Consider the following 14381-nt stretch of genomic DNA (forward strand, 5'->3'; position numbering starts at 1 on the left):
GATGATTTAACGGTCGTGGAGACGTTTTCTAGCAATTTATCCAACACTGTGGCTAAATACTTGATTGCACTCTCTATTGCTAACTAAGCGCTTACTGCTGCTGAATATTAGCTTGTTTGGTACGCTTTTGACAACACTAAGGGGGGTTACTAACGAAGGATCTTGAACTTTCCAACTTTTCACCTTAGTCGAACGACAGTGTAACAAATTAGCAATTGCAATATCAATACCACCAGGATTCTCCAACTATCTACAATCTCCCCGAATCTACTGGACATAGATACATATATATCACTTTCAGCCTCTACTGCGCTCACTCAGATGAGACTGGAGAGTTTTTGTATTGATTTCCTATTCCGGTGAGAGTTTTAGTGGCAGCGCGCATAGCAAAAATTTTATATGCTTGAGAGTGGCAGCAGCAGTAAGAGAAAGAGCTAGGAACGGAATAGGGTTGGTTTCTGTGGTTACGGCGGTGAGATGGGTAAAAATCGAGGATTTTGAGAGGTGGTTGGTACGGCTAACAAGCGATTACGAGGAGATGACTAGTCTAGGTTGCCGATATTTGAGTGGATTACGCTTAATGTCTGCATCGCATGGTATGTTGCCATTCCCTATGAATCCGTTCACCGTCTGACTGTGTATGCATCACGTGCATTGGTAACGAGATCGGAGTTGACGATGACGTAACAGACACACCAGACTCGCAGCCAATCTATAGATATCGGTACGAGAGATAGGAGCAGCTCTCGTTAGGGGTAGAATTCAAACATACTAATTTCATCCTTTTTAGTATGCTAGGTAGGCACATTAGTAATACAAACATAGATAGCGTTTCGTGGTCGCTTGAACTAGCCAAAAAAAATGCAACTCTGTAACGCATTATTATTTTGACACTCCCCAAGCAGCCCGTTTATACTCACCCTATAATAGTTTTAGAGTTCTCACTGTATTTCTAGGGTTTCAAAAAGGAAATTCTACAGCAACGTCAATAACAATGAAAGACGACGATTCCAACCAATAGAATTAAAGCCCATTGACGCTAGGTACTAATCCCTCAATTAATGTACAGTTTTCTGCATCGGATATTGGGCTTAATCATATAACCTTTAAGGTTCCATTATTTGCAGGCTTTGGAAGATGATCGCAAAAAACTTGCACAGGAATATGGGAGTTCCTAGAAGAATTTTAGTAATTTACTTTTAGTGCTTAGAGAACGCTTCTACGTATTTTAACTGGCATCTTAAGAGAAAACTATATGTCCGTTCTTTTTATCTGAAAAACGTTTTCTTTAAGTAAATGTAAGCAGTATAAACATGACATGGAAGCTTGGTTGCTCTCGCTGAGAAATAGGCTCGGCTCGTTTTCAAATCTTGGGCCGAATCTCACAGACCCAATGTCTTTGACACTCCAAATTGGCAAAGGCTTTCTATTCCATCTTAATGCTCCGTTCGTGTCAACTAGTGATTGATAGTCGTTAACAGACATGCCTGGTTTAAATTCTAAATATGTAAGCGATCGCCTTCTATTTTTCTGCATCCATTCTGAGTAAAATGGCATATCCGAACTTAAGTTCTTCTTTTTGAGCCCATTTACGTTGTTCAAGAAAATGTTTCTAACCCCTTTGAATGCCTGAACCAATACTGGAACAGGCACTCCATAAATAATCTTTATTATACTAGTCTATAACTTCAAAAGAAGAGACGAGAGTTAAGGAAAGAAAAAGCCAAAAAAAGAAAATAAAAAAAAATAAAACAAAAACTGAAAGGCATCGGTTGAGATAAGTACCAATATAAGGTATTCATCTCTGATGTTAAGGGAACCTTGAAGTGAATTCGCAAGAAACGGTTCTCAGAACCATGGATTGCAAATATATAACTCAAGATTATCCTTTCGTTCATCATAATAACAATAAAATAATAATAAAAAAAGAACTCCTGTAACAAAACAAAAAGTGTAGTAGTCAACAAGAATCAAATGGTTGAACCGATTCTCCATTTAATCCCCATAAAACAAAATACAAAAAACCAAATAAGAAGCCGAAGCAATTCGAGGAAAGTGTAAACACTTACTTTAGTAAGGTAAAGAGCGGAATTGAATCTCATGAACAGTCTGAGTGATTATAATCGACATATTATAATAAAGCAAACAATAATGGTTGAAGTACCGATTGTCAACAGCCCTATCTGACTTAGGTCGTTGCTGACATATCAAAAAAAGAAGGATATATCAATCTAAAAACAAAACGGCTATTATTCCAGTATTGTTATGCTTGTATAACTTTCAGTACAATAATTTACATCGCGTGGAACCTTACAAGGTCCTCTAGTTCTTAGCGGAGCCTAACAAGTCGTTGAAGCTGATCTTCTGACCGCCAGCAGTAGAAGTGCCAGCTGTGCCAGTAGATGGGGGTGTATTGGCGGAGTTAGGTGGGTATGGTGAAGGTTGTTGATAATGGGTGACAATTGGATTTTGACCCATTGGGTGATGGAAAGGAGGATATTGATACTGAATATAACCCTGGGGATTAACATTATATGCGAATCCGGGTTGGATATATGGCGGTTGAGGCGCATATTGGGGAGGGTAGAAACTATTGGGTCTCATTGGAGCTGGAACGCTCCCTGGTGGATAGGCAGTAACGGGAAACTGTGGTGGAGGTGCTGCAACAATGGGGATTGTTTGAGCTGGCGTAGGCGGAGATTGTTGAGTAACATCATCGCTTATGCCATTAGCCGATTGCTTAGGGGAAGAACTTGACTTAAACGATGGCTTAGGCAAGTTCAAAGCGGCTGGTGAAGAATGAAATGATGATCCAGCATAGCTGTTGTCCTCAACAGCGGCGATATTCTTGTCCTTCTTCTTGTTGCTTGTAGGGATTTCGTTGCTTGCACCAAAGTTAGGCTTATCGCCATTAGGCAATGACTGTTCTGAAGAGTTCTTCTTCTTGTTCTTAGGATTGGAACTTTCACTATTGTAAAAATTAGGTTTCTCTCCGTTTGGTAGCGCTGCTTCGGTAAACTTCTTCTTTGAAGACACGTCCAGCTGAGAGTCATTATAGAAGTTTGGTTTGTCACCGTTAGGTAAGGACTGAGTATTTGCCTTGTTAGTTGCTTTCTTCTTGGTGTTGTTAACACTGTTGGAGACTTCATTATCGGTATTGGCTTTCTTCTTCTGGTTCTTAGCCTTTGGTGGCGTTCCGTTGCCAAAGTCAACTTTAGCTCCATTTGGTAGTCTTCTTTCTTCGTCCTTAGCACTGGTTGTCGGGTTCTTAATTGCTTTGTTCTGCTTCGGTTTGGCTGCTGGTTTCCCACTACTGTGGTCCACCTTATGCTGCGTTTGGTGTATTGGCAAGGGTAACTCGTGGGCCATCATATTGTGAACTGTTAGCTTTGAGGTAACGTGGATGTGTGTATTATGATTTCTAACGGCTTCGATGCGTTCCAAGCATTAAATAATAGATATTTCGTGTCTTTTGTGCTGATCCGAGGTACTATTCAGATGTGGTATAACAAGTTTCTAACCCCGGTAAAGTACTGCCAACTGTCGCTATTATAGGCACAATCAAAAGGCAGGATATTGTGAGGCGGGAAGCGTGAAATTCGATAATGTGTTAGTACTGACAAAAAGGCAGATCTTAACAAGCTGTTGGAGATATGTAAATACACTGGTGGTACTAGTCAAGTGGTAAGAAGAACATGAATCATTGTGGTTTGGTCATTGTTGAAACAGAATAAATGAGTTGGACACGTTCCTGCATGCGTGACCAAGGCTAGATTCATGTGCTGAATATTACTACAAAAGGGATGGATTGCGTAAATATGGGTATGGATGCGAAAGAGCAATTAACGGTGTAGGCTTTAGTCATGAAGCTGTAGGCTTCTTCAGTCAGATAACGTGTTGTTGGGAGGAAGGAATGAAGAAGTGGTTGGAGGGCTAAGGTTAGGGAGGATGTAAAATCTTCCTAATGCGTACATAACGTCTAATTACGACCTAGAAATCAGAACTTGGAATATAGATGTATGTATTTTAGCTGTATTGCTACTTTGAATATATATATACCGTAGAAATGAAAGAATAAAATCGTAATATTGTAGACAAACAAGTACTGAAAATTGCTCCATATTCACATTAATGAAAGGTATCCTAGATTCTATTAAAGTCCTAAGTCGAGGCTGAAAATATCGACGAAACGCCGATAATTACAATACCAAATACACACCACAACATCACAAAGTTCAGTGATCCGCCAAAGGAAACAGCCGAACCGTACATAGACAACCCTATCACAGTGAGGAAACCGCTAGTAACTGCTAGCGTGATGCCAAAAATGAAGTCTAATTGCTCCAAGTCAATGCGGTCTCCATTTCCGTACTTCTCCTGGTTATATTGTAGGAATAAATAACCTATAAGAGCTCCCATAGGTTGCGATAAGCCACCTAAAAGTCCACTAATGCTCACTGCCTTCAACTTTGAGTAGGTCTTAGAGCTGCCAGAGGCAAATGAATAGTATAACGGCAAACACATGGAGAAACCCTCGGTAAAGTTGTGCATCAATAAACTAAGGAAAATGGAAACTCCAAGTTGAGGATTTGTTTCTGATGTAATGAAGGTAATGAACCCCTCAGGTAACTTATGCAACGTAATAGCTAAGGTTGTCTGAATACCAATAAGGAGTAATCTTGACAATGGGGAATTAATATGGTGATGATGATCGTCTCCATGGGCAGCATGATCTCCATGTGTGTTTACCAGTTGGGAGTCATGTGGATGGTGGCTGTGGTTGTGACTGTCAATGGTTATAGACCTATGGAGGGAGTGAGTATGTTCATTACTTGCTAGTTCTCCTAAATCAAAGGTAGTACCGTTTGTGATATTTGCTAGCTCTGGTAATTCACAATAATGCAATTGAGGAGAAGACAAAGAATCTATTGGACGCATTTGAGTCTGGTAAAGACATAATTCGGCGGATCCGAATCCCTTGCACTCGCCCACACATTCACTCTCGTGGCTACGTGGGACTAAGTAGTGTAATAATGACTTACGCTTGAGCACTGTTTTTGCGATCAACGGTGTGTCTTCAGTCACAAGTTCTGTGGTTTCCGTCGCTACAACGACGTCTTCAGTAATTTCATGTTCGTTAGAATGCTCATGGCCATTACTACCGCTGTCGATATGTAAATCTTGCTTCTGGAAGCTGTGTCCATGGGTATGTGAATGACTTGAGTGTGAATCAGACAGTGAGTCTTGGGCATCGAATGTATGCGTATTGTTGCTACACCCTGCCTTACCAGACTCCAAATCATGAGAATGTCCATGACTATGGGAATGCAATGAAGGCTCATTTGAGTCTTCATTATCTCCACCGTGATTGCAATGAACTACAGATTCACTAGTGATCAAGTGGAGGATTCCGTTGAATGCCAAGCAGATGAAGATCCCCGAAACATATGATATGATTAATACGGTTTGAAGCCATTTCACGACTTCTGGCTCCTTGATTTCATGGTGCTCATCGTCTTGAGAGTCTCTGAGGTACTTCAATGCTTCTGGGAGCAACCTGAACAACGATGTGAAGAGCAAGCAGCCGGCACTGAACGCCAATGAGCCATTCAAGAACACGTAATTTTGATTCAACTTGAACGGGTAACGGGAAGTAATTGCTCTGGGGAATATGAGTTCGTAGAGGTCATCCAAATAGATGACCAGACACCCAGCAACACACAAGAGAGACAGTAGTACTGTAAGGTACCATCCCTGGTTTGTGTCGAAGACTATGCCGAACATTGGGGCTAATATGTATATGGATGTTGGAAAAGTGCAGTGAAGTATTGAAGGCAATGAATGATCAACTAGTGCCAATAAGTATATGAATCAACAAGCAATTAGAAATATACCAATCAGAATACGAATAATGATAAGAATATGAAAGCGGTGTGTCTTGAGAATATCAAAAGAATTATCAACTATCACGAATGATACAAAAGGAACTCAAGACCAGCAATTCAGTTATGACAACTCAACTTAAAAAAATATACAAGATGTATGCTCTTCAATTCATACAACAACAATAATAACAACAACAGCTAGATGAGATTCACGCAAGCAGTGAAAAATGAACTATGTCTTAGCAACTCTCAACCAGCAAGAAGAGAGAACAAAGAACAAAGGACAAATGACAAATGACAAATGACAGATGAAGAAGGACAAAGGACAAAGGACAAAGAGCAAAGTCCGAATCCTCAGTAGAAGTCTCAGTAAAATATTCACACAGAACGAGAACGAGAACGAGAACGAGACAAGAACAAGAAGAAGAAACTAGAACTTTCTAATTTCCAAACAGTGGGGCTTGCTTCTTTCTATCAGATGAATTCAAGGAAACTTGAGGGAACTGGAACTGGAACTGGTGAGAATACCAAAAACACACACACACACTAACAAACAAACCAATTAGTATAAACTGGGTTCTATCTAGATATCTAGATCAAGAGATCTCTTTGTGTTGAATCACTGGGAATCAGTAGTAATAATAAAACAAAGATATTAAATGCGCTGTAATATCAATTGCACTATCAATATTACACTATCAAGCTTGCACTATCTTATGCTGTGTTCTAACTCTGCAGCTGCACTTATGGACCTATGAGAAAAGGTGACGTACAGAGAGAACAGAAATACAGAAGAAAACCCCGAAACAAAATACCTGAAATAATTCAATATACAAGTGGTCGTTTGCCTCTAATTATATACCTGGGGAAATTAACTAAAGTACTTCAAATATCAAATTATGCTCCCAAGAAATTCCTCCTATATATATATAATATTATATATATAAATATATGCAAAGTATCCACAACAAAGATAACTGCTACTGTTGTTGTGAACCCGTTTCGACGTCCAGTTGCTACCTGGCTTACTCAGTGACACAGTACTGTTGGGACTTTTAACGGCAAAAAAAAAACTGTCACCGAAAAGAATGGCTACCTCAGTGGTTATCGGGTACTCAATGACCAGTAACGGTATCATCACGTGGGCAATATTTTTGTAAGGCCCAGAAGGACTGAAGACTTGAAAGTTATATTTGTGTATGGTAGCGCCGTGATTATAGATGTCGTTAGTTTCATTGGAGTTAAGAGATTTTAGCGAGTTGCATTATATTGCAGCCATTTAATTGGAGTGGGTGGTAGAGGAAAAGAAATGTTGACAATTCAGTAGAAATTGGATTATGAAAAGAGACTATTGGTAAAGGTATTGTGACAATCTTGGGGGAACTATACTGAATACAAAAAAAAACGAATGTCTATCTAATGCTTTGGAAGACTGGATGACATATCTAGAGAAGTTACATCCTGATTCCTCGTGTTACTTTGTAGGGGCTGGGAAATCTTTACGCGGCTACTTGTTAAATGATTACAGATCTACTCTCAAATTCTCTTTCGATATTGATTTATATATTATTTGAACTGTTCAATGACTATTTTATGTATGCATTGTCCATCAACATCATTCTGCTGCCACTTCGGTCTCATCTCGTCTAATCATTCTTCTCTCCAGCAACATCCTCTTTAAATTGAGGTAATGAAGTGTAGTCATGCTTCTTCCTGATAAAAGGAATCTTCTTGTGTTTGGTATTCTTTCCTGCAAACTTTCTCTTCTTCAAATGACTCAAGTCTATTTTGTTCACGTAAACAAAGAAGTACATAAAAAGAGCTGCGATTGCCACGCAAGTAGGCATGCTCATCATGATCATGTACTTCTCAAAGTCTATACCTTCTTCAACTTCGTAATCAGGGTCGTTGTACTTTGCATCGAGCTTCTTCAAATCTTCCAAGTGGCCCTTAGAGACAGTTACACCCTTACCCACTTCGACCACAATGGAGTACGCCATGTGGTCAAAGTCTTCGTCACTCACATTATCAGGCTGGATGGAGATCAATGCCTTTCTGTACCATTCATTTGGTCCAATCCAATTCTCATCAACGGTAATTGGTTCCCAACCCTTAGTCTTCTTGATCCAATCAGATGAATAGAAAGCTAATCCCTGAGTTTTTCCACCTTTTTCAATTATGTCGGATCTCTTTGTTAAGTTGTCAGTCTTCTTGAATAATTTTGGTATGCTTCTTACCACTCTCATGAATTTATTACCTTCTTCTTCCTCAAAATCCCTCTTCTTAAATCCCTTCTGGTGAGAACTCTCCTGGACGTAGAAAAGATGAATCTTCACATTCTCCACATCCTCGTCAAAAAATCTGGAAAACCATGTAACGAAGTAAGTCTTATCCTTGAGCCATCTCTGATTGTCTCTTGGGAAACAGAAAGGCTCTGTTGTACGAGTTTTGGACATACCCTTCTTGGCGTAATGGTCAGGGGTACATCTGATAAGTGGATCCAATGAGTGCTCATAAGGATCTTCATCAATGTGTATCACTTCTTCGAAGATTTCATCTTCTGCCATGTTATGAGCCTTCAATTGTTCTTTATTGTAAGTAACAGTGGTAGCTGTAGCGAACCAGGTACCGTAGGTAGGAGAGGCCTTCTTAAAATGACCATTTTTGAGTTCGGGCTTTATTGTCTGTGGAGAACCATCCTTCTTCAATGAGATCCATGGCTCTAATCCGTTTGTTGTCGTTGGCGGTTTGGCGCCAAATGTAACTCCGGCAATAACTGTAGGAGACACAATCTCTACCAATGTAGTGTCTGGACGAGTGACTGTTCTGAACCATTTAGCTGGTGGGGTCGACGATGACACCGCTCCTGCTTGTTTAGCAGCTTTTGCCTCTTGCTGCTTCTGGTATTCTTTATTTATAATGACTTCCTTGGCTCTTTTCTCGAGAACGACTGGAGGAGGTGTTTCCACTGCACTAACCACAGCTGCACTGGTTTCGCTTATGAGCACAGCAGCAACCGTCAAAAGGGTCAAGAGTCTCATTGAATGCTGTTGAATTCTATCTAAAAGTGGTTTCCGCCAGCAATTCTTGATATTAGCAACAAGAACAACGATATCCTTAAGCGTAAGTAAATAATCATCAACAGATCAACAGCGACAAATCTTTTGTTTTTATGTGACGACGACTCGCGGTAATTGAGTCTCATCGCGGGATTTTCTGAGACTTGTCGCGGTAAATGGCAGTTCTGCACCGAAGTTTGTACCGAGAACACCGGTAAGTATATGTGTTTGTAGGGAGGAAAAGAGACATTAATGAGAGGGTCATGAGTGATAGATGGATAATGAAAATAGAGATGCGAACGGAGATACAGAGATATACAGAGAGAGGAGGTAAGACCCAACCAAGTACACTTCAAGGGTCAGGATTGAGCTGGAAATTACTCCAATGTCTCACAATGCCTACAGGAGTTTCAAGGCGGTTTCAGAACTAAGTAAAATGGTGAAAAGATGTAAAAGTATTGAATAACATCGACAAGTATACTCCATTTTCAGTGGCTTTAACCACGCCCAAAATGAGTGAATTTTTCACTACAAAATTCACTACTTAAAAAATCTACAATGTACATTTTCTCGGTGGGCAGTAAAGTCTGCTGTCTATGGAAAAAGACCACAAATACCCGGCGAGCTCAAACAGTTTCGCTATATGGCAAGAAAATTCCATCATTAAATACATGGTTACAAGGTATAGAATGAAACTATGCTAAGAATGCCATACCGAGCAAAAGAGAACATCTACATAATTCACTACAACCATCCATCTTTATATAGCGATGCAAAATCGGAAGCCGTCCGGGTAACAGACATTTAGGAGAACAATATAAGACTTGCGGCATGGGTGTTTTCTCTTACTGCAAAATAGGTTTCTTTGCCTAGTTCCTTAGTTTATGGCGTAGTATAAGAATTGGGATATAATTAGCCCTTTAATTGTATTTACAGGTGTCTCAATACTAAGTTCTCTAATATTTTACAAAGCCGGAGCGGTATTTGATTTCGTTCCACAATCCGGGTGTTTCTTCTCCTGTTGGTGCTCTCAATACATCAGATTCAAGAAGTTGATCGTTCCATTTCTGACTATGGCCGTCAGCAAACTCCAAGAATTTTGCTCTTTTTATTCTCAAGAGGTTGTAAATGAACCTATCGGGTAAATCTTGATGAGTTAAGCAGTAAATGTAGGCGAAAAGAAGCACTTCAGACGAACTAGCTCCTTTTCCACTGAAAAGATAACCATATTCGCCGCCATTAGCTGTTGATTGGTCGGATAACTTCAAGAAGAAAGTCAAATATCCATCCAAAAGTTGTAAACATTTTAATGAGTTTTTGGATTCCCTCAACATCAGTTTTTCTTTTGATTTAGCCAACAACTGCCTCTCGTGCAAAGCACTCAATGCTACTTCGTCTTTTTCGTCCTCGTCGTCCTCTCCCTCGTTCACAAGCTCTGTCTCGGCAACATCATCCTGGATGTTTCCTGAGAAGTCAAAGAACCCAGTCTTATTTTTATTGAGTCCTAGAACTTGGATCTGGGTCTGTGCATGGTTGTAGAATTTCAAAGGTTGATTATACATCATAGGAAAGGGTAAATAGTGTTGGAACAACTTACGAGTGTATTTTTCGTAGTTTTTGGTGTTTATGTACAAGTTGTATTGGTTGATGTACTCAATCTTATGCTGGAGGTGGGCAAGTAAGCCGGAATTGATGAGTTGCTGTTTATGAGTGAGTTCCGCAGTGGCTACCGTTCTGCTGGCGGAAGATGATTGAAAGTTCTGGAACAAATAGCCTGATATTTCATTGAAGCCGTGGAATTTGCTCTCGGCAGTTATCAACACAGGCAACTTTCCGATATCTGAGAGATTGGTATTTGAAGAAGTCACGATTTCATATTTCACATCTTCCTGATCGCCAAGTCGATCCACTAAGAGCCAACTTGAGGCTACACATTCTGGGGAAATAATCGATATATCGGAGCCATTTTTATCCGACTGAGAATAAGAGCCCCATACATGTAACAGGAGCATCCTTGTGAGTTTCGCGGTTATGTTAATAATCAGCTAGCGATAAAAAGAACGGAAGAAAGCAATTCAAATATGTCAAATATTATACGGTCTAACTTCTGTGTCTTAACTGTGCGCATATTGAAGAGAGACTCGCAGCTTTTCAGTAGAAGCTCTCATTCAGGGAACCAAATGGAGTGTATGTGCTGAGAAAGTGCACTGTATGTGCTAGAAAGTGTCTCAGTAGAAGTCGCACAGAGCACACATACTTGTAAGAGAACTTTGTTGTACAGCTTTGTTGTACAGTACTTGTATATATGAGATTGTTTTATACACTCACTAACATACTCAGTGCCTTAATATACTTAATCCCTTCAGACTTCCTCACTTCCTCACTTTCTCACTTTCTCACTCTCTCATCCATTTGCCTAAAATGTCCCTTCATAAAATGTCGTAGCACTCAACTTAAACTCAGCCAGCGCGAAAAATTCAGCGCCTTCCAAATGCTGTAACTGAATTTGTTCTGTTCCATCAGCGTCTTCTTGTTTTGTTCAGTTGCTTCTGTGAATTACTGCTTAATCATCACACAGTCATTGTACTTGTATTATATAGAATCCAGAGAGAGTCCGGTCTAAGTGGAGATCCTTCCTCAGTGTATTTTGAAGAATCAGGGAAGAAAAACCATTCAGGACTATTATCCTCACTGCACCTCATTTTCAACATCGTCTTCAACCTAGTTGCCTTCCATTGATTTAGAAGCCATCACCACGAAATGTCCAAAAGCGTGTTCGTTCAATCGGACACCAAGAAACGTTTGGCATCGGACGTAGTGGGCCAGTTGGAAGAAGACTTAGAAAATGACCCCTTGGACTACGCCAAATGGACCAAGCTCATAAAGCATGTTCTTGCCAAAGATAAGGAGGAACAGGTCAGGGCAGTGTACACCAAGTATTTGGCTCTTTTCAAGTTTGACGTATGTACATAGAATAGATCTCGCATTGAAGTGAGAGACGATTGTTGTTAGAAGGCGGGCTTGATCTTAATCTTTTGTATATAGCTTGGACACATCGAAACGTATTCATGGATTAGAATCGATCGATTGTCCATTTTCTTAGTCCATTGCATGTTATTTCAATTCTTCTATATGTATTATTTTCTCTTCTAGTCGGGACCCAAGTGGAAAACAAATAAAAGACATGAATCAATCATTTATCGGCTTTCTATAGCCATTCCATGAGATTAAGCTTGCCGTCTGGCACTAAAACATAAATTTTTAAACACTATACTAACTACTATAATAGGGAGAACAATGGAGCAGCTACATCAACTATGAATTGAACAGAGGCGAATTCCAAAAAGTGGAGGCCTTGTTCCACCAATGCTTTTCAATAACAGACAGTGTTGAAGTCTGTAGGTTATACGTATCGTATGTACGTCGTGTCAACGACGTCATTACAGGTGGTGAAAAGGCCAGGGGAACCGTCATACAAGCATTTGAATTTGCTGTCAATAAGGTAGGTATCGATATCAACAGCACGGGCTTGTGGAACGATTATTTGGAGTTCTTGAAGACTTGGACTCCAGGTGCAAGTTGGGAACAGCAACAGAAAGTAGATTTGATAAGAAAAGTTTACAAAAAGTTCCTAGTTATTCCAACAGAGAGCTTGGAAACATCCTGGTCGCAATACACTAAGTGGGAAAACGATGTGAACCCTGCCACTGCTGCTAAATTCATTTCTGAGAAATCTGCAGAATTCATGCTTGCTAGATCTTGGAACACAGAGTGGCAGAATCTTACCGAAAAGAAAATTAAAAGAGATATTTTTCCCTATTCTGCTAACGGGGACAAGGCAAATTTGGTGAAGAACCAGATTGAGTACTGGCTCAAATGGATACAGATGGAAAAGAAGAACATTCTTGAATTGAAAGATGAAACACAACTTGAAAAAAGAATTGCATATGCATATAGGCAATCAACGTTTGCATTACCTTTCGTACCAGAGTTGTGGTTTAAATTCAGTAAATTCTTACTGAGAACCAATGAGGAAGCAAACATTAATAGATGTATAGATCTTTTAAGTGATGGGTTGGCACTAAATCCTAAAAGTCTCTTACTTTCTTTTCAATTAGCCGAATTATACGAAAAAGATTCGGGATTTGAGAAAGCAAAGGAGATCTATAATAACCTTGCTAAGACTTTGACAAATGACCATACTAAGGTAACAGAGCAAGTAAGCGCAATCAAAGCTCGTCTAAATATCGATTCTGATGGCGATAATATAGAGAATGGAAATTCCGAAAACGCCAATGTGAATGACGATGATGAAATGGAAGTAGAAGAAAAGAAGATTCGTCAACTAACGACAGAAGAGAAAAACGTACTCTTGAAATTAACACAACAAGAACAGGACCTCGTAAAAGCTGTAACTCTTGTCTATGTTAGGTTCATGATAGCCTCTAAAAGAGCAGAAGGAATTAAAGAGGCTCGTAGTATCTTCAAACAAGCAAAAAAGTTTGTTAAAATAGGGCACCAGTTGTACGTGGAAAATGCTCTCTTGGAGCACTTTGCTGATTATAAAAAGGTTGCATTAAGGATCTTTGATTTGGGTATGAAGATATATGGCACAGACGGTAATTTCTTGTTAGCATACTTGAACTATTTGATTAGTATCAACGATGTTGACAATATTAGAATATTAATACAAACTTCGGATACAAACCTTTCTAAGGACATTGCATCTCTTACTGAAGCAGTTCAGTTGTCACAGTTAAGTGATTTTGAAAAAGAGCAAAAAGAGAAAGAGATTGAATTAAAGAAAGGATATTTGAAGGTTCTATTTAAAAGATATATATCGTATGCCTCTAAATATCTTTCATTAGATGTTGCACAGAGTTTTGCCAACAAGTTTGAGCAAATCTTTCCTGATGACGATCCTATAGAATTGTTTAGCGACAGATATAGGCTTGGAAGTGAAGACATGATTGCAAAGTATGAGCTAGGCGTTGCTGATCCAGAGGAAGCAGAGCCTCGTTCGAAAAAGAGAAAAGTGTCCCACCAACGTACAGATTCTGTAGAAGAAATCAAGGAGAATAACCGTCGTGGTGAGTTCTTTAGCACACCACAACCACAAGAAGAGGAGCAACAAAAGTCCTTTGTCGGTCCCACCATCACAACTTTATTATCAGCATTACCAAATGCCTCTTACTTTGGCCCGGCATCAGAAAGCGTCTTTAACAGTGAAAAGTTAATCACATTGTTTTCAAACTTACCGAACATTCCAGTTGATTAAGGATAGTAATATATATAGTTCATAGAAATGTACAAATAACGGTATCTCGATTATGTACTTAATAATGTATATGTTTGGTAATATTTTGGCTGCGAAATTCTTGTTTTCGCAATCATTTTTACACGCTGTAGTTGACTTCGTTCACAATGAGCAATCGTC

The 14381-nt window shown here is 39.5% G+C and overlaps 5 protein-coding genes across 5 annotated transcripts; 1 reads left to right on the forward strand and 4 right to left on the reverse strand. All coding sequences in view use genetic code 12, as the record gives it.

Moving 5' to 3' along the window:
* Positions 1 to 1939: 1939 nt before the first annotated feature.
* On the reverse strand, positions 1940 to 3766 carry RJT20DRAFT_28788 (uncharacterized protein). Its single transcript, XM_064919544.1, has one exon. The coding sequence runs from the start codon at positions 3370 to 3372 to the stop codon at positions 2323 to 2325; it is 1050 nt and encodes a 349-aa protein (XP_064776138.1). The 5' UTR covers positions 3373 to 3766; the 3' UTR covers positions 1940 to 2322.
* A 250-nt stretch (positions 3767 to 4016) lies between these two features.
* RJT20DRAFT_115540 (Zn(2+) transporter) lies at positions 4017 to 5784 on the reverse strand (the record flags this gene model as incomplete). The annotated part of the gene is made up of 2 exons (XM_064915816.1): positions 4017 to 5105; positions 5163 to 5784. 2 exons carry the CDS (start codon positions 5782 to 5784, stop codon positions 4162 to 4164), a joined length of 1566 nt encoding a protein of 521 aa, XP_064776139.1. The 3' UTR covers positions 4017 to 4161.
* Positions 5785 to 7324: 1540 nt separating this feature from the next.
* RJT20DRAFT_104274 (uncharacterized protein) lies at positions 7325 to 8926 on the reverse strand (the record flags this gene model as incomplete). The annotated part of the gene is made up of 2 exons (XM_064915702.1): positions 7325 to 8092; positions 8126 to 8926. 2 exons carry the CDS (start codon positions 8924 to 8926, stop codon positions 7532 to 7534), a joined length of 1362 nt encoding a protein of 453 aa, XP_064776140.1. The 3' UTR covers positions 7325 to 7531.
* A 900-nt stretch (positions 8927 to 9826) lies between these two features.
* SAM37 (SAM complex subunit) lies at positions 9827 to 11261 on the reverse strand. The gene has a single exon (XM_064919543.1). The coding sequence runs from the start codon at positions 10954 to 10956 to the stop codon at positions 9901 to 9903; it is 1056 nt and encodes a 351-aa protein (XP_064776141.1). The 5' UTR covers positions 10957 to 11261; the 3' UTR covers positions 9827 to 9900.
* A 108-nt stretch (positions 11262 to 11369) lies between these two features.
* RJT20DRAFT_125995 (cleavage polyadenylation factor subunit) lies at positions 11370 to 14314 on the forward strand. Its single transcript, XM_064916645.1, has 2 exons — positions 11370 to 11905; positions 12234 to 14314. Exons 1-2 carry the CDS (start codon positions 11705 to 11707, stop codon positions 14220 to 14222), a joined length of 2190 nt encoding a protein of 729 aa, XP_064776142.1. The 5' UTR covers positions 11370 to 11704; the 3' UTR covers positions 14223 to 14314.
* Positions 14315 to 14381: the final 67 nt, after the last annotated feature.

This window comes from Scheffersomyces xylosifermentans (assembly GCF_036884685.1).
Source record: "Scheffersomyces xylosifermentans strain CBS 12540 chromosome Unknown RJT20scaffold_2, whole genome shotgun sequence".
Lineage (NCBI taxonomy): Eukaryota > Fungi > Ascomycota > Pichiomycetes > Serinales > Debaryomycetaceae > Scheffersomyces > Scheffersomyces xylosifermentans.